This window comes from Anabrus simplex, chromosome 1 (genome assembly GCF_040414725.1).
Source record: "Anabrus simplex isolate iqAnaSimp1 chromosome 1, ASM4041472v1, whole genome shotgun sequence".
Taxonomy (NCBI): domain Eukaryota; kingdom Metazoa; phylum Arthropoda; class Insecta; order Orthoptera; family Tettigoniidae; genus Anabrus; species Anabrus simplex.
The window spans coordinates 843,767,536-843,793,661 of NC_090265.1; the positions used below are offsets into that span (position 1 = coordinate 843,767,536).

Sequence of the window (26,126 nt, forward strand, 5' to 3'; positions counted from 1 at the left end):
CATTTTCCCTTTGCTCATGTTATTAATACATCTTGTGGTTTGAACCTTGTGGTTTGTGGTGTACTTAACTTCCCTACTTTCCCCATTCTCATGTACTTACCATGATATGCCTCATGGACACAGGTCCAGACAATCCCTGCGCGAACTCTGCTGAAATCTTGTTGTTTATTTTTATTATGCGCTTCGCTCTATTTCTTTCATCGCTTGGTGCTCGAGCTCCCGAATATTATATGTGCGAGATGGCTGGTGTTCTCTATAAGGCGTGACCTTGACCTCAGCGCTTCTGATATCTGAGAAAATACTGATTTTATGATTGGGCGTTTTCATTACCTATGCATTCACATACATAGACTAAAATATCTGAAAACTGACTCGTAACAAATTGCATAACAGTTCTCTTTATTAGACTGTAAAATGAAAGGAAATTTAATTTTATAGGTAACTCTGAACACTTGGAGATAACGTTTGTTATATTTTTTGGCCATAACATGAAGAGAAAGTACCAGAAACTGTCACTGACACATGCAACTCATTAAAATAATGAAGTAAGAATGAACACAAATGCACAGAAGTATGCAAAACTACCACATACAAAACAGATCAATGTGCCTCACACATTATTAACATACGACTTTGACAGGCAGCAAAAGCACAGAACCGTTAGAAAAACACGTGGCCTACAACTCCAACAAAACTACGCGCAGAAACAATGTTGACAGTGCGTGAACCATGCAATAACAACCTCATCTTTTGTCTTGATTAACTGAGTCGCTAGCGTGCACTAGCCTCTCTTGCTTGTAGGACAATTTCCATCCTGAATCCCCAGCTGTAAATCACACACCACGCTGCTCTTGTCAGTGGGGAACACGATACATGAAGGCGACTGATGATACACTCGTGAAATAAAGCATCAAATAAATATGCTTGAAAAAGAGGTTCTGTAAATTACACAAGCACATAAGAATTTATCCGTAATCCTAGAGGAAGATTATTGACCTACTCAGGTTATATTGGCCAAAAATAGAAAGTAAGAATAAATCGGAAAATCGGAAGACGAGTTAAAGAACGGAAAGTTTCCGGGTAAATCGGAAAGGTTGGCATGTATGTAGTAGTAATAATAATAATAATAATAATAATAATAATGACGTGTGGCCTCCGATACGCCTGGTGCAGGTCTTTCGTGTTGACACTGTATAGGCGACCCGTGCATCTTGTAAGGAAGGGGCCCTACCTACGATGAATTCTAATGATTAAGACGGCACACACACCCAGCCCCCCCAGCCATCGGAATTAACCAATGAAGGTTAAAATCCCCGACTTAGCCGGGAATCAAACCCGGGACCCTATGGTCCAAAGGCCAGGACGCAAACAATTTAGCCAAGGAGCCAGACAATATGGACATTTTAATACATATTACTGACTCACAAGCCTGTACAATTTGTTTCCATATCACAAAATAACTTCCATATTGTCGGCTGTAACTCGATCCGAGTACACAGTTGAAACTGGTTAAGACGTCCCGCTCTAGCATGTTTCCCTAGTTATTACGCCATTATTCTGAAGTCCCAGGACTTGTCTTATTAAATACACGCAAAAGAAACCTGGATAGCATCCGGCCGTGCGGTACGGGGAGTAACGCGTCCGCCTGTCATCCGGCGGCCCCAGGTTTGATTCCTGGCTGGGCCAGGGGTTTGTAATTGTAATGATTAATATCCCTGGCTTGGAGATGGGTGTTTGTGACGTCCTTAATCTTCCTTTCCTCACACACAACATTCCATACAAACCCCATTACAATTACACGCAGGTTCATACAATATGGTGCCAGTAGGGGCAAAAGATCCACATGGATCGATGCCCCGAACAAATTAAAAAAAGCAAAGAAATATAAACCTGGATAGCACATTTACATCATTCTTTAGTACGTTCGTAACTCCCACCATAAGCAATTTAAATTATTGTTCCCGGCCACGTTGCAAGCATGACAGGCCAGCTACAACTGGCCTGGGTAAAGATTTGGTAAAGAACTTAATTTCATGGCCACAGAGCGTGGTTGCGTGTCGGCCTTCAGCTACGGGGGGGGTGTCAGTCCTAAGCCAATCTTATTCTCTCTGCGTCTGATGTGTTGGTACTTAATTTTATGTTCGTGAGGCCTCTTTCAGACGGCGCAGGTTCGATCCACTTCTGCGGTTAGACACCAGTCCGCCTAGGCCTAAACTAAGAACGGATTGTTCAAACAGAATCTTTCAGATGATGCGGAGGAGGAGAGTAACAGCACGTGGGAGAAATGTTTGAGTGCGCAGTCGGTGGTGAGTCGCGGTCCCACGCTCACTGTTACTTGTTATTGAACATTTGTTTTTATGTATGTCATCATACACAAGGGATCAACCATGCTTGTGACATCAGTACAGAATCTGATAGTGTACCTATAAGAAAGTAGAAATGGAGTTAGATAAACAAAAGTAGGCCCGCTCTCACCCATTTGACATACAGTATTTATTTCTCATTTTCAACTTAAAAGTTATTCGTGAGCTTTTTTCTTTTCCTGTGTGACCAGTGGCCGTTAAGGAACCCGAAATAGACAATGAGAACTTTATAACTTTAATGTCGGAATACCAGTGGTCTCGTGTTTGGGAAAGCGTGATATCATTTAGAACCATTATTGAGAGAGTATCTTCAAAAACTGCATCCTTCTCTAATGAAATGTGAAGGACACAGCATGCGTGAACTATTTTTGTATTTTCTTAAGTGTAAATGAAGAGTATAATGGTCCATATTTATTACCACACTGAAAAGTGTTGAAAATGATCCATTGGAAAAGTGCGGGGGTTTTTGCACCACTTGAACACTAGTGTATGTGAGAGTCCCCGAAAGCAAGTGCACCCGCGCAAACACACGGGCACGTTTTACTCCCGTGCTGTCTGAAAGAGGCCTGAGTGACTAATGTACGTAAATTAGGCCTAGGCCTACTGTACAGCTGACATGTTGGTGCTTACTTTTACATTCATAAATGAATTGTGTAACAAAGTATATAAATTTATTAGGCCTACTGTACTTATGCATAGTGGTTTGCAGGACATTAAGTTATGGAGAAGAAGAAAGCTACATAGTTTACAGACAATGAAAAATTAAAGTATATTGAGTAAGTGGATGCTAAACCACACATGAAACGTGTGCAAATCGCCCAGATGTTGGCCTTTTCAGTGACAACTCTGAAACATAATTGTAAGTGACGTGTATAGTTTGCGTTTCTAAGAACGTTTTTCCTCAAAGTTTTACTATGTTGGTAATCTTAAAATGTGTTATTTGTTTATTAATTTAATTAATTTGTAAACACTTGTTTCTTTGTTTTTATCATAATTATTTTTACGTTCAAACCTAACCTTAAATTTAACAGCGAAATTGTTTTTTTTTTTTTTAGCACGTTCCTCTTTCTATGAGGTTGTTTGCTTTCAGTCCCCACAAAAATGTCCTAACCAGTTTTGGCTGTATATAACTTCTTCCTGCATAAAGTGAGTAGTTCAACTCAGTTTATGGATGTGTTTGCTTTTTTTTTTTTGCTAGGGGCTTTACGTCGCACCGACACAGATAGGTCTTATGGCGACGATGGGATAGGAAAGGCCTAGGAGTTGGAAGGAAGTGGCCGTGGCCTTAATTAAGGTACATCCCCAGCATTTGCCTGGTGTGAAAATGGGAAACCACGGAAAACCATCTTCAGGGCTGCCGATAGTGGGATTCGAACCTACTATCTCCCGGATGCGGATGTGTTTGCGATCACTAAACAGACCAATCTTGGCATAAAACATACGCCCACACAAATCACATTGAATGGATGCAGGAGGGCGGGGTTGTAATTGATGGAGCTTTCTTGCTTGTCGCTTGGCCTCTTGATGTCTGCGGCATTCTCTTTCGAACAAGCTGACAGCGGTGGATGTAGTGTTGCGCCACAGTGATCGGTCCACAACACATTTTTCCCATATCTGTATATTTATACCAGTTGTCTTCATGATGTGTTTCAGCTGGTCGTTAAAACACTTAAGAGGGACTCCATGAGGTCTACTGCCAAAGCAAAGTTCACCATAAAGAATTTGGCGGGGAAGTCTGGTATCACTCATGCGGTGAACATGGCCAAACCATCTCAGTTGATGAGCGATGATTGTTGTCTCAATGCTATTTAGGTGCGCTTTGTCGAGAACACATAGTCCTCCCACTTGATATTCAAGATGTATTTAATTTTTTGTTGGTGGAAGTGCTCAAGTTTCTTGATATCACAGTGATAGAGCGTCCAAGTTTCACAGCCATACAGTAACACGGAAATGACAACAGCTTTGTACACCATGAGTTTGGTATGTAGTTTTAGACTCTGTGCTTTAACAGTCTGAATGCTGCATGAACAGTCCCAATTCTTTTATCAACATCTTGTTCGCAGGTACACCATTTAGACAAGATGCTTCCAAAATATGAAAAGTGATCAACCTGCTCCAGTGTTGTGTCTAAGATGGAGATATTGAACTCAGGAAGAGTTAATCCTGAGGCAGGTTGTGCAAGTACCTTTGTTTTTTTCGTATTAATGGCAAGACCAAAGAGTTCACATGCAGTTTTAAAGCCGTTGACTGACTGTTGTAGTTCTGCAGGTGTTAGAGCAGGAGATGCGGTGTCATCGGTATACTGCAATTCTGTCACCCGGGTAAGCAGAGTACGTCTTTGTGAGCAAAGTCTTGCCAGATTGAAAAGGCCTCCATCAAAATGAAATTTAATCTCCATGCCTAAGTTGTCTGCAGATGATTTATGCAGCATGGCAGCAATGTACAGTGCAAAGAGTGTGAGAGCAAGCATACAGCCTTATTTCAATCCATGAGTGTTTGGAAGCGAATCTGATACTGAGTTACCATGAAGAACCTGTCCAGACATGCCATCATGAAGAGCTTGAACCAATTCCACATAACGTTAAGGACATCCAAAATGTCTCAATATTTCCACATAGCAGATCTTGGTTCTGAATCAAAGGCCTTTTCCAGATCATAGAACACTAAATACAGAGGCTGCTGTTGCTCTCTGCATTTTTCCTGGAGTTGTCTAGCATATAAGATCATATCTGTTGTGCAAGTTCCATATTATTACTACATTAATCATAAAATCATTACAATTGAACATTATTTTTTGCAAAGTGCTCCACAAGATCTGTTATGTTGTTGTTTGAGTCATCAGTCCAGAGACTGGGTTGATGCAGCTCGCCATGCCACCCTATCCTATATTAACTTTTCATTTCTACATAACTGCTGCATCCTACATCACGCGCCTGTTCCACGAACGGACTTTGCAACTTTTCAACTTTGCACTTTTCACTTTTCAATTCTTGCAAAGTGCAAAGTCTTTCTGTTCCACCATGATCTAGGTTGTACTTTTCAATTTCTTTGCAAAGTGAAAAGTCTTTGCGAATGAGTGAGCCGATCAAATTTATTCCATGGGCAAACTGTATAAGCCTAATACTCTATGATTTTAATGCTTTATTTTTCGCGGTGAAATTGACGGTATGATTGTGGTACCGTTAGTTTTAAGGTCCTTATCATGGGAAAGAAAGGTTATTACAAGAAGCTGGTCGTGCTGGAAGTTGTCAAGGAGAAACGGGACATCTTTTTGGCAACTTTAAAAATAACCTCTCAAATGATGACACGCATCAATATTAATGAGAGTACCGCCAACACATCCACACACAGAGGGAAATTCACCCTTCATTAGAAATCCTGTTGCTATATTAAGTGGATTATCAGCCCAACGTACTATGTTAGGAAGTATTATATTTACTATGACATCTACGACTTTGGTAACAGTTCTGCAAATAATTGATTCCGATGTCCCATGCATTGCTGCTACACCATGCAGCTGGGCCTCATTTACTAACCAATGTAAGCATTTATTCTTTTTCGGAAAGGGATTGACTTTCTTTTGTTGCATGTTTCAATAAATTGCCGATCATTTCAAGAATAGGGTCAGCCTGTGTTGGGGTAATATGAAATCACTTGCGAAATACCGTTGAAGTGAGGTTATGAAAATTCCTACCTTTTCACTTTTCACTTTTCAAGCTAAATCTGAAAAGTGGAACAAAATCTGAACTGAAAAGTGCAAAGTGCAAAATGAAAAGTTGCAAAGTTCGTGCGTGGAACAGGCCCCTGCTCTAATCTGCTGGTCATATTGATACCTTGGTCTACCCCCACCAATTTTAACCCCTACACTTCCCTCAAGAACCAATTGAACAAGTCCTGGGTGTCTTAAGATGTGTCCTACCATTTTATCTCTTCTTCTGGTCAATTTCTTTTTTTTTTTTTGCTAGTTGCTTTACGTCGCACCGACACAGATAGGTCTTATGGCGACGATGGGACAGCAAAGGGCTAAGAGTGGGAAGGAAGCGGCCGTGGCCTTAATTAAGGTACAGCCCCAGCATTTGCCTGGTGTGAAAATGGGAAACCATGGAAAACCATTTTCAGGGCTGCCGACAGTGGGGTTTGAACCTACTATCTCCCGAATACTGGATACTGCCCGCACTTAAGCGACTGCAGCTATCGAGCTCTGTCTGGTCAAATTTAGCCAAATCAATCTCCTCTCACCAATCCATTTCAGTATCTCTCTTCATTCATGATTTGATCTATCCATCCAGCTTTCTTTTGTTAACACCACATTTCAAAAGCTTCTATTCTCTTCCTTTCTGAACAAGTTATCATCCATGTTTAACTTTCATACAATGCCACGCTCCAGACGAAAATTTTCGAAAACATCTTCCTAATTCCTATATCAATGTTCGAAGTGTCTGGCTCCATGGCTAAATGGTTAGCATACTGGCCTTTGGCCACAGGGGTCCCGAGTTCGATTCCCGGCAGGGTCGGGAATTTTAACCATCATTGGTTAATTTCCCTGGCACGGGGGCTGGGTGTATGTGTTGTCTTCATCATCATTTCATCCTCATCACGGTGCGCAGGTCTCCTATGGGTGTCAAATCAAAAGACCTGCACCTGGCAAGCCGAACCCGTCCTGGGATCTCCCGGCACTAAAAGCCATACGCCATTTCATTTCAATGTTCAAAGAGAGCAAATTTCTTTTCTTGAGAAAGGCCTTCCTTGCTTGTGCTCATCTGCATTTTATGTCTTCCTTACTTCTACCATCATTAGTTATTTTACTACCCACGTAACAATATTCATCTACTTCCTTTAAGACTTCTAATCTAATATTACTTGCGTGATCTAATTTGACTGCAACCCATTACTATTGTTTTGGACTTAATTACTTTCATCTTGTACTCCTTACCCAAGACTCCATCCATACCATTCAGCAATTTCTCCAGATTGTCTGCAGACTCAGATAAAATAACAATATAACTGGAAAATCTCCAGGTTTTGATTTCCTCTCCTTGGACTGTGAATCTGTTACGTTCAAAAATATTAGGTAAGGAGATCCACCTGTTCAATACTAAAAATCATGATAATTATAAAGACATCACATATTTTATTTATTCACATTTGTGGGACCGGTTTCGGCAACGAGGTATGCCATCATCAGCCTAGGAAAGTATAACAAAGACATTATAAAAACTACGTAACATAGGTTCTTAAAAATGATATATACAAATGATTTTAAGGTGTTCGTGTACAAACTAAAACATTTACGTATGTTACAAGATTTAAAGATAAAAATTTCATAATGTCCCATATTGAAATGTGTCACAATGAAATTGAAATAATAAATAAGGTAGTTCAACCTATTCAATACAAATAAATATGAAATGTAGTATTACATTCCTATTTAATTAAAAGTGGAAGCGGTACCAGTTTCAACCCTAATCTGGGTCATCATCAGCCAAATAAAATGCAAAAAACAATGCATAGGTAAACAAGAAAGTAAGGAGTGAGTCTTTCACAAAAACAGTTGAAGAGGCAAAATATGTTAATGAGGATTGGCACTGTGCAATTTTAAATCGTAAAATCTAGAAGAAGTAGAAAGTCAGTCACTTATAAGAAGTAAGGCGCGATCTTCTGAATAGTAGCACAACACAAGCAAATTTCAGCACTGCCTCATAATGTTTACAAGAAGAGGTGAAAAGTTAAATAACTTCGCGCCTCATTCGCTGGCTCATTTAACTTTTCACCTCTTCTTGTAAACATTATGAGACAGTGCTGAAATTTGCGTGTGTTGTGCTACTATTCAGAAGATCGCGCCTTACTTCTTATAAGTGACTGACTTTCTACTTCTTCTAGATTTTACAATTTAAAATTGCACAGTGCCAATCCCCATTAACATATTTTGCCTCTTCAACTGTTTTTGTGAAAGACTCACTCCTTACTTTCTTATTTACCTATGCATTGTTTTTTGCATTTTATTTGGCTGATGATGACCCAGATTAGGGTCAAAACCGGTACCGCTTCCGCTTTTAATTAAATAGGAATGTAATACTACATTTCATATTTATTTGTATTGAATAGGTTGAACTACCTTATTTATTATTTCAATTTCATTGTGTTACAAGATTTGTTGTAAGACAGTTTACATAGGAAGGTGTACACCATAATATTTTTACAGTTAAAAATACCAAACTAGATTGATTTTCCTATGTAATAAAAATAGAGGTCATTAATTGCTTTACAGTCATTGTAATATATACAGGGTTTCGTTTGTCTTTTTAACAGCTTGATTCATTTTAAAATGTTTATAATCATAAACAATTAGTTAGTGAATATTTTACGAGGAGCTTCTTTTACCTAAAAACTGGTTGTTGTAATTAGCACACTGACCTATTTACAATGATTATAAACATTTTAAAATGAATCAAGCTGTTATTAAAAGACGAACCAAACCCTGTATATATTATAATGACTGTAAAGCAATTAACGACCTCTATTGTTATTATATAGGAAAAATCATTCTAGTTTGGTATTTTTAACTGTACAAATATTATGGTGTACACCTCTCTATGTAAACTATCTTATGACAAATCTTGTAACATACGTAAATGTTTTAGTTTGCACACGAACACTTTAAAATCATTTGTATATATCTTTTTTAAGAACCTATATTATGTAGCTTTTTTAATGTCTGCAATTGTTTTGGACTTACCGTATTTACTCATGTATTAGACCCCCTCACTCCCCCCCCCGGCTTTTTGAGACAAAGAAAATAAAAAAATAAATCTTGCATATAAGACCCCCCAACGTAATTTATCAGAAAAGAACAACAATTCCGCTTCGAAGCGGGTACAGTCTTATTGTAGGTCTGATGACATCACACAAATTTGTGAATAGTTTCGTCCGTACGACCTACGCAATGAAAACGCGCGGTACATCTGTTTCGTAGTTAAGAAATGTCCGCCTCCGTAGCGTAGGTCTACTGCAGCTCTGATGACGTCGCACAAATATGTGAATAGGCCTAGCTTTGTGCCCGACCCACGCATTGCAAGCATGCATCAGTCATGCTATATGTCTGTGTTTGGTAGTTAATAATGTCCGCCAGTGTAATGGTTAGCACAATTAGTTGCTGTTCTCGGGAGTCTGACTTCGATTCCCAGTACCGTACTGCCAGAGATTTATGAATGGCAGGAAGGTTGATATGCGGTAAAAGTGGTACATGTAACTCCTCTCCACTGGGGGTGTGTTTAAAAAGAGCTGTACCACCTCGGGATGAGGAAACAAGTTTACTTTAGTTAAGAAATATTTGCGGTGGTTGCTATTTATACAGCAGGCGAGATCATTAACAAAGAGGTCGTTTAAGTTTAAAACGTGATAAAAGCTATCCAATAAAAAACAATTGTTTTAGTCACCAACGTACCTAACAAACAATAATGATACTGTAATAATTTTATGTCCCCACATACTTTAAACGATTTTCAGAGACGCCAAACAAAACATACTTGGGTATGCGTTAATAAAAAAAGAGATAACGAATGTACGACATTAAACAGTATGGTAATAAAATGCATTACCGCCACACCTGTAGATATTGCAAGTAATCAGATTCATTTTCCGTATCAAAATTTAATCACTAAATTTTACACTATTGAGATTCTTCCACCGTTTTGATACTTTATTTTGCCTTTTGGCAAATTTTTTATTTATATGTCAACAGTACATGTTTCGTTCCTTTTTTTAGGAACATCCTCAGCTGTTATAGTGGCTTAGGCGAATGGTTAAGATTTTAAACACATAGATTTACAAATACATTGATTCGCTTAAAAACTAAATACGAACTAAGATAGATGATATTAAAGACAATGTGGGGTTAGTGTGTTACTGGTATGAGAGCAGATGATTACATGGTTGATTGACTGAAAACTATGTCTATTCATTAGAATAGTTGTTCAAAAATTTTTTTACTTTGTTACATAAAAAAGTCTGTATGCAAATAAAAATTTTTAAAAAAATGTTTAACTTCATAACATTGTTCAAATTGTTGAAAGTTTTTCTTCCTTTCCTTCCAGGTAAGTTGTTGTATGTTGTGTGCTTGCTTATATAGTGCTTTTGATTGAGTCTAATGTGGAAACTTTGGAGCTGATTGCTGATCTATTAATGTGAAGGGAGCCTCATTTCAAATTTCTTGCTATAGCTGAATTCCAATTCTACTGTGACCCTGGAGGGACGTTTGATGCTGCTTTGCGTCTGGTGAAGTAAGCATCAAACGTCCCTCCAGGGTCACAGTAGAATCGGAATTCAGCTATAGCAAGAAATTTGAAACGAGGCTCCCTTCACATTAATAGATCAGCAATCAGCTCCAAAGTTTCCACATTAGACTCAATCAAAAGCACTATAAGCAAGCACACAACATACAACAACTTACCTGGAAGGAAAGGAAGAAAAACTTTCAACAATTTGAACAATGTTATGAAGTTAAACATTTTTAATTTTTTTTTAATTGCATACAGACTTTTTATGTAACAAAGTGAAAAATTTTTTGAACAACTATTCTAATGAATAGACATAGTTTTAAGTCAATCAACCATGTAATCATCTGCTCTCATATCAGTAACACACTAACCCCACATTGTTTTTAATATCATCTGTCTTAATTCATATTTAGTTTTTAAGCGAATCAATGTATTTGTAAATCTATGTGTTTAAAATCTTAACCGTTCACCTAAGCCACTATAACAGCTGAGGATGTTCCTAAAAAAGGAACAAAACATGTACTGTTGACATATAAATAAAAAATTTGCCAAAAGGCAAAATAAAGTATCAAAACGGTGGAAGAATCTCAATAGTGTAAAATTTAGTGACACCTGTAGATATCCATAAATGCGGTATATTTTCCTGTTATTTATTTTTATTCATTCCGTCAAGGAACTTTTGGCACTATCAGGGCGATAATATACCTAACCTAAACAATGTGGTCTGTCTTATCTCATGGACAACTGTTTGCGTAAATCCTGATGTGATAAATGTAGAGAAAAAGCATGAAATGTACTTAAAAATAAGGGTCTGTGTTTCAACAGCCGCAGTTATCAAAAGAATGTTTTCAGTTACTATGTATTACATTTGGAAGTACAACTCGTAACATAAGCTAGTTATCAGCTGATGGTTTGGCATGCCTTCTACAGCACGGCTTTCTTCGGAAGGAGTGGCTTCTGCTACATATACACTAGTTGGGAATATTAGAGACTATCTCCAGAAACCATTTGGGAATAGATTCACACTGTTTAGACTCTACAGTCGGGAATAAAATTATTTTTAAAAGGTTCAAAAAGACGGGACCTCATATGCTCTCAATTGCAGTACATGGCTCAAAGAGAATGAAGCATGGCTGACGTGACTGACGAGATGGCAGTAAAGACGACGTCACTTGGAATGCTGACATGCCAAGACCAACTTGGTCTTGGACACGCCGGTAGCAGGGCAGGGAAGTTGGCGGCGCAAGGCGATAATTCAAATGAAAACAGTGATCAGCTTTACTGTGTGGTAGGCCTAATGCTGCACTGACAGAGACAAATGACTGGCCATCAAGTTCTTTTGTATCAATATTTAATTATATGATGATACGATACCCTTATCCCTTTTTTATACAGGGTCGAGTATAAAGTGAGATGAATCTTCGTAGCGAGTTTTTACGGCCGTATGCCCTTCCTGACGTCAATCTCACCAGAGGAATTAATGAGATGCAACGAATGACGTGATATGAGTAACTAATACGGACTTTTATATGTACTATAGGCCTAAAAGTCATGTTCAGCATTTATTGTCTTTTTACGTTTAGAAATACTGCCTTCCGATGAAAATAGTCATTATAACTTAAATACACTCTGTTAAATAATAGTATAGAATGTTTACACTACAATTTATAGCTCTTTATAGCCTAGAAGTCATGTGTTCGCTGCATAAAATTTTGAGGTTATCGCATATTGGAGCCCCCTTTACTATTTTTGGCTGTAAAAGTGGAAAAAAAAGAAGGGGGGCCTAATAGGCAAGTAAATACGGTCTTTATATAAAATTAATCAAGCTGTTAAAAAGACTAACCAAACCCTGTATATATTATAATGACTGTCGTTAATTGCTTTACAGTCATTATAATATATGCAGACTAGCACAAGTAAGGAGGGCCTTTCTCAAGAAAAGAAATTTGCTCACTTCGAACATTGATATAGGAATTAGAAAGATGTTTTCGAAAATTTTTGTCTGGAGCGTGGCATTGTATGAAAGTGAAACGTGGACGATAACCTGTTCAGAAAGGAAGAGAATAGAAGCTTTCGAAATGTGGTGTTACAAAAGAATCCGCGCAACATCTAGCAGAAGTATGTTCCAAACTGTTTAATAAATGCCTAGAATTAGGAAATATTCCTGATGCATGGAGAAAATCAACAATTACAACCCTCTATAAAGGGAAAGGTGAAACCAATGACCCAAACTCATACAGAGGAATCGCTCTCGAGGCAATATTTTCAAGCTGTTAACAAGAATTCTAACCAACAGGATAGTTGAAGTAGACCCCAAAATGCCAGAGGAGCTATTTGGATTTAGAAGAGAAAGAGGAACCTTGCATGCAATTCAAAACCTACTCAATGACATAGAAGAAGCACAACGGCTTCACAAAGGAAAATTTTATGCTGTCTTCATAGACTATACAAAAGCCTTCGACATAATAGACAGGAAAAAACTAATGTCAAAACTCCAAATTATGATTGGAAATCAAATCCCCCTTACAGTTTTAATAAGAAATATTCTGGCATACAACCAGATCACCATAGATGATGCAACCTGCAAAACAAAGGAAATCACTCAAACTGAGGGAGTGCTGTAAGGCGATCCCCTCAGCCCCTTATTATTCAATATTGCCACTGCGGATGTAACAACAGCAATCAGAGAAAGAGCAAAGGATGCAGTGATCTACAATATGTAGATTACATGGTCCTAGGGTCAACAAAGAAGAAAGAGCTCTAACACACCTTCTCAGCGCTGGCTGAATGGGCAGGAAATAACAGTCTGAAAATAAACTGGACAAAAACTCAACAGATGGTTTTTCGGAAAAGTGTACAAAATGCAGCAAACGACAATGTAGAATATGAAGACAGCAAAGTGGAAATAGTAAATTCATTCAAATACCTGGCAATAACCTTACAGATTACTGTGATGTTCAGACTACACATAAAAGACAAAGCGGTTGCGGCCATGAAAGCCATGTATGACATCAACAATTTACAGCAGTTATCCTTAAAAACATCCTACCAATACTCACCTATGGAATCCATTTGATATGGGAAAGACTAACAAAGAATGACTTAGCCACCATAGAAGGAGTTAAAGCAAAATTCCTAAAAATCATAACGGGTATCTCAAAATATACGCGTCCCACCTAACATACGAACTACCATAGGAAACCTTCCTTAATGAAGCACTGAGGATAAAACTACCATTACCATCCACAAAGAATATAAAAGCACACCTAGCGGAGAGACAGAAGAGAGAAGAAATTCTGCTGGAGTTCTACAGCATAGACGCCATGTTAGATCGAAATTGGACGAACGCCAACCAGAAGCTAAGACATGTGATAATAAAACTAGCAGTGCACAGGTAACACCATAAAATATGTAAAAATATGTCTTATCACGACCCAAATGAAAACTGTGAGTGCTTGTTGTGTGATCAGTTCTGTGACATATATCACATCACAAGATGTAAAAACAACGACAAATCTCTATGTGATGATAGTAAAGACTAAAATGGTCATTAATCTATGTAATGCACATTCGTGCACTTTTCTAATAATAATTAACTACTTTAATGTCTTTGTTATGCTTTCCTAGGCTGATGATGGCATACCTCATTGCCAAAACCGGTCCCACAAATGTGAATAAATAAAATATGTGATGACTTTATAATTATCGCGTTTTTTAGTATTGAACTTAATATTTTTGAATGTAAATCTCAATTCAATATGGACCCTGAAAATGAAATTTTTGACACTGAATTCTGTTACATGTAAAAGATAAGTGCAGTAAATCCTTCCCCCACAACTACAGCCATACACTGGATTGTGAGTGGTACGAATGTACGAAATTTTTCTTAGTTTTTCTCAAAATCATGTTAACATTACTTGTTTCTGGAGCTGCACATGCGTACCTGCTGAGCAACAAAGAACTGTTCACGATGAACAGCTAATACAGCACGATAGAAAGCTCCATCCTGAGTGTCCCTTGGGATACAGTTAACGTACTGCTCCATGGCATCCCACTGTCCCAGGCCCCATGCTGCTGCAGCAGCCATACGGGACATCCTCTGACGACCCTCCTCATTGAAGTGGTTCCAATGCTTAGCTGCCACCTCGTGCAACTGACCCCTACAATGACAGGAATGTCTCAATGAATGGTCGAAAGGTACCAATGCAAATCATCTATCCAGAAGTGTTGTAATGAACAATTTGTTACCATACAGCATAGTAAGTTATGAGTGTGAGATTCTGAAGTTCAATATAAAATAATTAAAATCAAACTTAAAATAAAACATTATTATTATTATTAGCATGCAAGCTCCTGTCAACTAAGCAAGTTAAAAATACATAAGTGATTCTCATGCTACTGTGTTTCACTCACCACTCTCCAAGAGCCTCCATGCACCTCATCTGACCTAAAGCGAGCTCAACATCTTCCCCATTCTCCTCCAGTCTCTCCTGGTAGGAGTGAAGAGCCTTCTCCCAGTTGTGTAGTTTCTCATACCAGCGCTCCTGTACTTTAAGATCTGCTGCTTGATGACTCATCACATACTCCAGAAGTCCTGACTCACAGAGAGGAGCAAATATCAAACATTAGCTGAAAGGCAGTTTAGAACATTTCACGATCACAGGGTGCGTTTTGTGCAAACTAGGCAAATTACAGTGTTATTACAGGAATAAAGGAATGAGGAAAAGAAATGTGACTGAAGGACTGGTAAGGAAAATTCAGATGTTCTACAAAGACTGTACTAACTGTGTACAATTTGGGCAAGGTCGATCATCATGGTTAGAGGCCAAGAGTGGAGTTCAACAAGGAAGTGCACTGTCCCCACTGCTGTTATGCAGTGGCCTTTGCTGATGATATCATGATTTGGGGTGAAACAGAAGAGGAAGTACAGACCAGACTCAACGTATGGAAATCCCAGTTCTAGTTGTTTTACTAGTTGTTTTACGTCGTATCGACACAGATAGGTCTTACGGCGACAATGGGACAGGAAAAGTCTAGGAGTGGGAAGGAAGCGGCTGTGGCCTTAATTAAGGTACAGCCCCAGCATTTGCCTGGTGTAAAAGTGGGAAACCACGGAAAACCATTTTCAGGGCTGCCGACAGTGGGGTTTGAACCTACTATCTCCCGAATACTGGATACTGGCCGCACTTAAGCGACTGCAGCTATCGAGCTCGGTAAAATCCCAGTTCCAGGAATATACAAAGTAACCTTGACATCAGCGAGACCAAGACAGTGGTGATGGCAGTCAACAGAGAAGGCGTCCAGTAACTGTAAAACTAAGAGACCACCAGCTAGAGTGTGTGGATAGTTTTCCTTACCTTGGAAGTGTAATCCCCAGTGATAATTTGGTCAGAAAGGAAATTACAAACAGAGCGCAAAAGGGATCAGAAATCTACCAACAAGTAAGAACACTTTTATGGGATGACATGATTCCAAAACCGGCCAACTGATGATGTTTAACAGCTATTTCATACCAATATTGACCTATGGTACTGAAGCGTGCAGCCTCACAAAAAGAGATTCATCAAGACTGCAAGCATCAGAGATGAAATTTCTTAGATCGACCATCCAGAGACATGGACAAGTTAAGAAATGAGGAGGTGAGGAAAGAAGCCGGAATAAAGACATCCCTATTAGACCGAATCGGCACATCAAGACTACGGTGGTACGGGCATGTGATGAGGATGGAGCCTACAGGAACAGCCAGAATAAATTTGGAAAGACAGGTGGAGGCGAAAAGACCTGCAGGAAGACCTAAAACTCGATGGATGGACCTGATCAAGGTTGATCTAGTTACCAGAGGATGGACAGTGGATGATGTTCTCCATGACAAGTTGTATATTGACAGGAAGAAGTGGAAGAGGCTCATAAACAGTACCCAGGAAACTGGAACTGTACAATGATGATGATGATGATGATGATGATGATAATTATAGGAATAAATAGCCATAATCAATTAATAGGTTTTAAATCTTAAAATGATACTGAAAATGGTTCGTTTTTGAACAAACAACTGCTGCATGGTCTCTAATATGTGAAGAGAAATTCCTCATAATTCTGCAACAGACTGGCCAGAGTGTCTGTCAACCTGCTTGGGTGATCCTCTCTTTTTCCTGTAGCAACGGAAATCACAGTGATTGTGTTGGTCTGTTTTCTCTTGTTTTTCAGTGCAATAATGGTTATGTATTGAATTTGTGTTACAGAATGGAAAAGTGGACTAATATAATACTCAAGTGTGTATGAAGAGAGAAGTTCCCGAGGATTGGGAACATTACCTATGTTCTCTGCATGGCGGATCTCCAGAAGTTGTAGAGCAGACTGAAAATTACACTGATCAGCCAGAACATTATGACCACCTACCCAATAGTCGTTATATCCACCTTTGGCACGGATAACAACAGCGATGCATCTCGGCATGGCAGCAATGAAGCCTTGGTAGGTCGCTGGAGGGAGCTGGCACCACATCTGCACACACAACTCACCTAATTCCCGTAAATTCTGGGGAGGGGGGTGATAAGCTCTGATGGCACATTCAATCACATTCCAGATGTGTTAGATCGGGTTAAGATCTGGCGAGTTGGGGAGCCAGCACATCAACTGCAACTCGTCACAGTGTTCCTCGAACCACTCCAACACACTCCTGGCCTTGCTGAAAAATGCCACTGCCATTGGGAAACATGATCGCCATGAAGGGGTGTACGTGGTCTCCAACCAGTGTACAATACTTCTCGGCCATCATGCTGCCTCGCACGAGCTCCACTCGGACCCATGGCTGCCCAGGTGAATGTTCCCTAGAACATAATTGAGCCGCTGCCAGCTTGTCTTCGTCCCGCAGTACAGGTGTCAAGGAGCTGTTCCCCTCGAGGATTTCGGATTCACACACTCTCATCGGCATGATGAAGAAGGTTTAGGGATTAATCAGACCATGCAATGCTCTACCACTGCGCCAACGTCCAGTGACGATGGTCACGTGCCCATTTCAGTCATAGTTGCCGATATTGCGGTGTTAACATTGGCACATGCATGGGTTGTCGGCTGCAGAGGTTCATTCTTAGGAGTGTTCAATGCAGTGTGTGTTCAGACACACTTGTCCTCTGCCCAACATTAAAGTCTGATGTTAGTTCTGCCACAGTTCGCTGCCTGTCCTGTTTTACCAGTCTACCAGCCTATGACGTTCGACATCTGTAATGAGTGGTGGCCGCCCAACCCCTCGACGTTTGGACGTTGGTTTCGCCACTTGTTGAAGACGCTCACCACAAAATTTCTCGAACAGCCAACAAGTCGTGCAGTTTCCGAAATGCTCGTGCCAAGCCTCCTGGCTATCACAATCTGCCCTCGGTCAAACTCTGATAGATCGCGCGCTTTGTCCATTCTACACACGGACAGCACCCTCACTGATACTACATGCACCGTGTATGTGTGTGACTAGCAGTCATTCCTCGTCAGGTGACGTTGCTATCGCCAGGATGGGTTTATATTGATAGTAGGTAGGTGGTCATAATGTTCTGGCTGATCAGTGTATAGTGAGTAACAAACTGGTCATCGCTGCAAATGTATTAGTCTACACTGCAGGCTCAGTTTCATTCTTCGCTTAGCATAGATATCGTTGCAGCATTTTCACTCACTTCCTGAGATGAGCTGATGTCACCAATCTCTGCAAATCCTGCTTTTACAAAGTACTTTACCACTATTTGAGGTTTGAACTGCTTCATCACCAAACTGGTCCAGTTAACAGCATCCAGTATGGAAACTGAGTATGCAACAGAGTAGGTACTGTCATCTTGATCAACATTTATGATCAGTGACTGAATCAATAAATGCCTGTAGTGAGATTTAAAGATGTAAATTACTCCTTCATCCATAGATTGAACAACAATGATTGTGTTAGGTGGAAACCTGGCCAGAAAGACATTGGAAAGCATCACATTTGGGTGGCAATTGACATAGTTGAGGAAAAGAATCACTTTGCAGTTTCCCTTTTTCATCCTAGAGTTTAATCCATTCTGATTCTTCCATTACATCACTGGTCATCCAGACTTTCCTGTTACTCTGCCATGTTATTGGGAGCTTGCTCAAATCCAAATTTTTAAAACACCTTGGTTTTGCTGATTTCCCAATTACCACCTTTAAAAAAAAAAATGTATGGTGATTATAACCACAAATTTATAAGTCCAGATTCAAGTGTTTCAGCCACTCTACAGCACTTTCTGAAAGATGAAACAGGTCGCTGGGGCTTCCGGAGTAGGTATGAAGACGGCAGCGCAGGATGACATGGTTCATGGTCTGCTCCTCTTCACTGCATTCACACATAGGAGAATCCATCCAACCTCACTTATGGCATAAGAAATTGCAGCGTCCATGCCCAGTTCTCAGTCTGTTGAGGTGACACCAAAGTTTTCTTGGGAGGTCGAATCCCTTCATTTTCTCCCTCCATGTCACCACATAACAGAATTGTAAGCCTTTCTTTTGACATTTTTACCCCCATCACACTTTTCACCATGAAGTGCAAGTGACTTTAAAGACAAGGCATGAAAAAAGAATCCTTTTTCGTTGGCAACTATTCCCAGTTCTGACCATCAATACAATCTAATCCTCTTTGCAAACAACAGAACTCTCATCACCATCTGACCCTGCAGTGGTGAGAGTTTCTCACTGTATCAATGTATGGCAATTTCCAAGACTGTTACCATCTCTTCACCATGATGCCTGTTGGTGTGGTGAACAACAATTATCACAACCTGTAAGAACCTACCTGCAGCAGCTTCTTTCTGCTGGAGTTTGTTGTTGATAGATATGAGAGCCTCGAACACTTGGGCATTGGGCTCTTTGTGGAACTCATCCTCCTTGTAATGCAAAGCTTTTGCATAAGCTCGGCAGTGTATGGCTCTTTCACCAAGCAGTTGGGGGTCCAACGGAAGTGGGCCCTGGAACAACCATGAACATATGACTTAATTGTGATGGCAAACAAAAAAATAAATTGAACCTTTTCAGATAATATTCAGTAAACAGAGATTCTAAGTGTGTGCCAAATTGGAAGCAGTTTCAACTGCAGTCATTTTTATGGAACAAAAATATCTTGGCCTGGCACAAGAAATTTAACAGAGAAATTTTCTGTAGACTGCAATGCATTGAGTGGGTGGGATCACACGAGAACACAGTGGCCATTCGGTTGGATAATTCTGAGTAGCCTCTTGAGGTCAAACTACTACCCATTTAACTCAGACTATAGTAGAGCTGGATTTATTTACCCTTTTCAGTTGTGTAACAGCACAAATGGCACAATATGCAGATGCCACTGTCTATAAAAAAAGTATAAAGAACATGAAAGATAGTTGAAAACTGCAATCGGACTTACAAAATTTATCTGTGTGGTGTTCCGTGAATGGGTTAAACATAAATGTAATAAGTAGATCACAAATTGCCTAGAGAACAGGTATGAATTAAATAACATAATACTGTAGTGCTCTGATATTAAACTGTTAGGAATCATTGTTTCTGAGATTTGAAATGGAACCTGCAGACAGAGGAGACAAAGTGAAAAGTGGTGAAAATCATAGGATTTTTTAGCAGGAACCTAAAAGGCTTCAAATCAAGGGCCTATGAACAGCCTGTCTTAGGTTGGTGAGACCCATATTAACCTATGCGTTTCCTGCCTGGAGTCCCACCACAGTCGTAAAACTCAATAAGCTTCAGAGAACACAGCATTGTGTTGGAGGCTAATAACTTTTATTATTTATTATTTATTTATTATTTATTATTTATTTTATTATTCAGCTAACCTCCCCTCAATAGAAACCACTGTCAAAAGAACGCACTTAATCTTCTTTCGATAATCCCTCGCTGACTCCATTAACCTTGATCCTTTTTGCCGCCTTTTCCTGTCCTTTTTCTCTGTTCGCAGGGGCATTAATCTTGTCCCTCCATTTGCCCATATCACCTCCTACCAATCCGGTTACTATGGCCGCACCTCACGACTCTGGAAAGGACTACCTCCTAAAATAAAAGCCTTGCCTCTAAACGGAGTTTACAATACATGTAAAAAATATGTGGTAAATCTCTGTATATATGAACGGGAGTGAAAGTGTTATCGAGTGAATGAATTACTGTACGAGTGTAAATATGTGAATAATGTAATTATTATTTAGTTCTTTTCCCGGGTTGAACTGTGTTGTTGTTTTCCAGACATTCCATACAGTTTTCCAACGTTTAGAATACATTGCAGTAATGTTTGCCAAGGCGACTGAAATACCCCTACTCAATCCGAGACAATCAGTTTCCCAGGCAGCAATCACACTAGGGGAAGTGTGGGATTACCAGAGACTCCTTCTCTCTTAAGGGCAGGAAGGAAGAATCACTCAAGACATCCTATGCTTCACTACAGCTAGATTGTAATCCTGGCCGACACAAGATACTGACCACTCCACGACAGATAATTAATGACATTGCTTGTTTTCACACAGTACGATGACTCATTTCTGAACAAATTCTTCAACATTAAACAAACTTCTCAGAACTATTTTTATTATCTTTGGTTTGCTTCTAATGCAAGTGAAAACCTGAAGCATGCAATACCTCACCCTTAAAGCCTCAAGAAATTAATAACGCTCTTGATAAATGCGAAAAGATTGTTCAATCCACCTCTTATCATAAGAAAATCTAATGTCTCATACAGAACAAGAACATCCACTCAACAAGCAGACTTATGGCCGGTTTCACCAAGCTTTGTCCTAATATGCTTGACGCCTGTCAAAAATGATGACCCGTTTCTTTTTGACGCTTCGTTAAAACCTATTACATTTCATCGTCACTAGTGAGCTGGAATAGACGCTCCGTTTATTTTGACACGATCTCGCATTTCGAAACTACGTTATATCGCGATATATAGAGTTTTGTCGCACATTCTGATTGCCATTTCTCGATTAATAATTGAAGTACTGAGCCGTGGTTGAAAATAGACTTATTTTGTAATTTAATTTTCTGTTGTAAGAGTGGTCTCAAAAATGGAAGATAATAATAATATTTCGTCAAAGAAGAGAGGACCTAAATTCTCTGAAGATTGGAAGAGTTTGTTCGTGAGTCTTGTTGCCGAAAGGAAAGAGACAATTGAAAACAAGAAAACCGATGGCATAACGTTGTGTGATAAAGAGAAAGCGTGGATAGAACTTGCAAATTGTTTTAATTCTCATGAATTTGTTTGTAAGAGGTCAGTGAAACAATTGGAAGTGTTTTACGACAACTTCAAAAGAAGGGCTAAGCAAAAAAGATGCCAGGATAAGGTGAATATGTTTAAAACTGGAGGTGGAGTTGCTGTAACCCCTTCATTAGACCAAACATAATCACAACTCCTGGAAATAATCAGGGACCAAGTAGAGCCTCTTCCCAACAACTTGGATAGCGATTCTGCATACATAGGCCTAACCGCGTCCAGTAGCAACACTATTGAACCATGCAATGTACTGGTGACGTTTCAAGAAGAACCAAGTACAGAGATCCTTATCCCTACCAGTGAAGAAATGGTCCCGAATACAATCCATAACCTTCCACCATCAACTAGCGGTAGCAAGATGTCGTGGGCATTAAGAAACCGGCCTTCTTTTAAGAAGAGAAAGAAATCAGAAGCACTGAAAGCTCGTGAAAAAATCATTGAGTTGTCGGAAGCAAGAAGGGATTCTTGCAAGCAAGAATTAGACATGCTGCAATTAAGGCATAACGAAGAACTAGCCTTAATACACATGAAAAAAGAAACCGAAAAAATTAAGCAAGAAAATGAAAAACTGAGAAGTGCAGTGCTAGAGGCAAAACTTTCCTTTTATTTGAAGAAACAATAGACTAAATTTAATAATAATAATAATAATAATAATAATAATAATAATAATAATAATAATAATGTAATAATGATCTACGAATTTATAAACGTATAAACTTAAGTAACATTAGCCAATGACCTATTAGTAACAAACATACAGCCACATTAAATATTGCCTATTGTGTGCTATAGAAAACAATAAAGTGTGTGCTTGTTTATTTAATATTAGTGATACAGAACTCGTGTGTTTTAAATTTATTCTACTTTTAAAGCAGTGTCTTAACGGAAATGGTTTTCAACGATTCTGTTCCGATTAACACCTGGAGGACCATCTTGATCAGCTAAGCCAGGTAGGCCTACATTAATTTCCTCAAAGACTAAATCATTCCTGTTAAGTCGCCTGTTTCCTTCTAGGTAGTGATGGAGTACTTCATCTTCCGGGGGTTCATCTTCCTTTGTTTGCATAGCAATATTATGTAGCACAGCGGTAGCCACTATGACAGATAAAGATGTTGTTACTGTTGTTTTTAAACCCAGTGATAAGGCCGGAAATCTCCTTTTCCATACTCCATATTGTCGTTCAACAGTGTTTCTTGTCTTAATATGGGCTCTGTTGTAGTTTTCCTCGCCTTGATTTTGTGGATTTAAGAATGGCGTAAGAAGAAAATGTGTAAGTCGATATCCATTCTTATTTCAGAATCATCAAAAATAAAACTGTCATGAACCGATCCAGGCCATCTAGCACAATATTCCTTATTAGTAAATTAGCATCACAAATAGTCTGTACATTAATTGAAAAATAGGACTTTCTGTTGCGGAAAACTTTTGCATTATGTCCACCAGGAGACAGTATAGGTATATGTGTGCAGCCAATGACACCTATTACTCCAGGGAAGTTGCTTATCATATAAAAATCGCGAATAACTGAACGAGCTTCGTCACCTTCAGGGAAATTCACATACAGGGGTCTCAAGGAACCAACTGCTTCAGAAACTTTCCTAATATAGCGACAAATTGTTGATTTAGATACACTATTCACATCTGCTAGTACCAACTGAAAAGAACCAGTAGCATAAAAACGTAGAGTTAAAAGTAGTTGTTGTATTGGTGTTAACGGACGGTTTCTATTAGTAGGATATTCCAGTCTATTTTCAATTTGCTCGAAAAGTTTCAGTACTACTCTCTTGGAAAGTCTGTACCTAGTTACAAAATTGAAGTCATCCATTGAGAAGAAATGATCATTACGGTCAGGAATTGTACATTCAGATCCCAGATTTTCCAATAATTCTATATGCAGTAATTCAGCATCAAAGTTGTCTCCCACATTCATGATCTTCTAAATAACGTTCTGTGAAATGCTTTAACACTTCCTGTAAAATCCGAAATGCTTAAAACACTTTTAAAAAAATCTGTAATTTCCAACTATTACTGAACACTGCAGTGTTTACAACACAGACACACCATTTTAAATGAACCGTTATGTTTGAAGGTCGAAAATCGGCGCGTCAAAACTGACGGTGCGTTTGGCGATCGTCAAAGTAAACAGACATTGAAGAAACGAAAAATGGACGATAAATGAATCGTCAAAGTTAAACAGTCGTCAAATTCATAAACGAAGCTTGGTGAAACCGGCCAATACAGTCTTAAACTCAGTAATAGATCAGGATGGTAACCTGTGTGTTGGAGGAAAACTGCATTATATATCTGTTTCCTTTGAAACTAATCATAAACTATTTTACCTTCTCACTATCATCTAACTGACCTTATCATTACGAACGAACATCAAAAACTGCTTCATACTGGACCTAAGGTCCTGATCTCTTTTACAAGAAAAATACTGGATACCAAGGATTCACCAAGTCGTAAAGAAATGTAAATATCATAATAGACTCATTCAGCATCCTAAATCACCATATCTATTATACATAGAATTCAGTGATAGGGTTCTCGTGGTAAACGAAGGATAACATACAGTTTAATACAGGAATTTTCAAGGGACAGAAAGAAAATTGTTACAATGGGGTCCTCGCTATATGCTGTACTTGCTAAGGTGGACTTTTACTACATATCTTCCTACTTGATACGCTTCAAACTTAAGAAATCTACAGCTCAACAGATAATGAGAAACCATCCAAACGAAAGAATCGTGTTCTCCAGACCATTCTTGAATGTAGGAGTAGGCTACACTGGCCCATTTTATAATACGAAAAGGCAGACGGGGAACGCTTAAGTTCTTGTCCTCCTTGCATCATAACAAGAGATGTTCATCTAAAAGTGGTTTCACATCTCACCACAAATGCATTTACGGCAACAATGCATCACTTTACATCATGAAGAAGATGTCCCTTAAATATTTGTAGCCTGGGCCCGATGACCTTAGATGTTAGGCCCCTTTAAACAAAAAATCATCATCATCATCATCAATATCTATAGCGATAATGCTACAAAATTCAGTGGTGCCTCCTTCAAATACCGTCTTCGAAGAACAATGCGAAAAGCAGTATTCACCTTTTAAGAACTTGAAACCCTTATAACCTAAATTGAAGCAATATATAGATGTTGATTCCCATAGGGAACTTGAAATATTAGTCCAGAATGAGTAAATTTATAATATCAATATAGTTGGTCCATTATTGGACATTATAAATTTTCCAGCTAACTCATTCCTGGTTGCCAGCATTTCGTCCCAGTGTGTTAATTTGGTATTAAAACTGAAGCATGTTTAAACTCTAGCCCTTTAACAATACTTAGTGCGGATTCATCCTTCCCACTCCCCATTCGGTGAGCACTTAACAGCTATTCCCAATTGCGATCCTCACACTGGCCTCTCAACAGGCTCTTAAGGAGATAACACCCTGTAAAAAATGACAGAGGAGTTTTGGAGCAAATGGCATACATAGTATCTCAATGCTACAGCAATGTCACAAATGGACAGAGAAATATCCTAATCTTCGCCTTGGAGATCTCGACCTCATGCACAATGAAAACCTATAAAATTGTACCTGTTATGCTGATTTCTTGAAGGGCTTCTTCAATTTCGATTATTCAATGATTCTTGACTATTAGTAAGGAAGCATACCATATCTTAAGGAAGATGGGTGTCGTAGAGAGATTTCACCAAGGTGATGACAAACTCGCAAGAGTGGTTACAATGAAAATGAACTTTGGTCTCATAAAATGACCCATTAAGAAATTAAATATGCAATGAAATGTAGAACATTAGTACAGACAATTCCGTGGACAACAGGCTAATTTAGCCTCACTTCAATCGAGTTGTGTTGTGTCCGGTTGTAACGCACTTGACTATTGATGTCTGAATATTCGCAGTACAAATCTCATAGGACTTACTCTCAAAATAACTCTTTATTATTCATAGCACGTATTTATTCTTCGTATTCTGTCCAGATGTTGGGTGTAAAATAAACCTGGCTACCAATATGGCGCAGAGATGTGGTGACCCCATCGCCCAGTCGGCAACCACTGCAATCAGCCTCCCGAGTATTGGCGGGTAAACGATAGATCTAGCTGACATGAGGAAATGCTTGTCAGGCACTGAACATCTAGTGCAAAACCAAACACCTACGCGAACATTCACGATAGGCCCAGGAAGCCAATAGTTAGAATCTTTTTATTGCTTTCAAA

At 39.1% G+C, this 26,126-nt stretch overlaps 1 protein-coding gene across 2 annotated transcripts in view; it reads right to left on the bottom strand.

Moving 5' to 3' along the window:
* The window catches only part of mTor (serine/threonine-protein kinase Tor), a 415,570-nt gene that overhangs the window by 119,998 nt on the left and 269,446 nt on the right, over positions 1-26,126 (bottom strand). For both annotated transcript variants that reach the window (XM_067136412.2, XM_067136411.2), the window contains exons 23-25: positions 19,431-19,602; positions 15,053-15,233; positions 14,583-14,799 (exon numbers count right to left, since the gene is read on the bottom strand). In XM_067136412.2, coding sequence (XP_066992513.2) covers positions 14,583-14,799; positions 15,053-15,233; positions 19,431-19,602 — 570 coding nt within the window. The remainder of the gene's footprint in view (positions 1-14,582; positions 14,800-15,052; positions 15,234-19,430; positions 19,603-26,126) is intronic.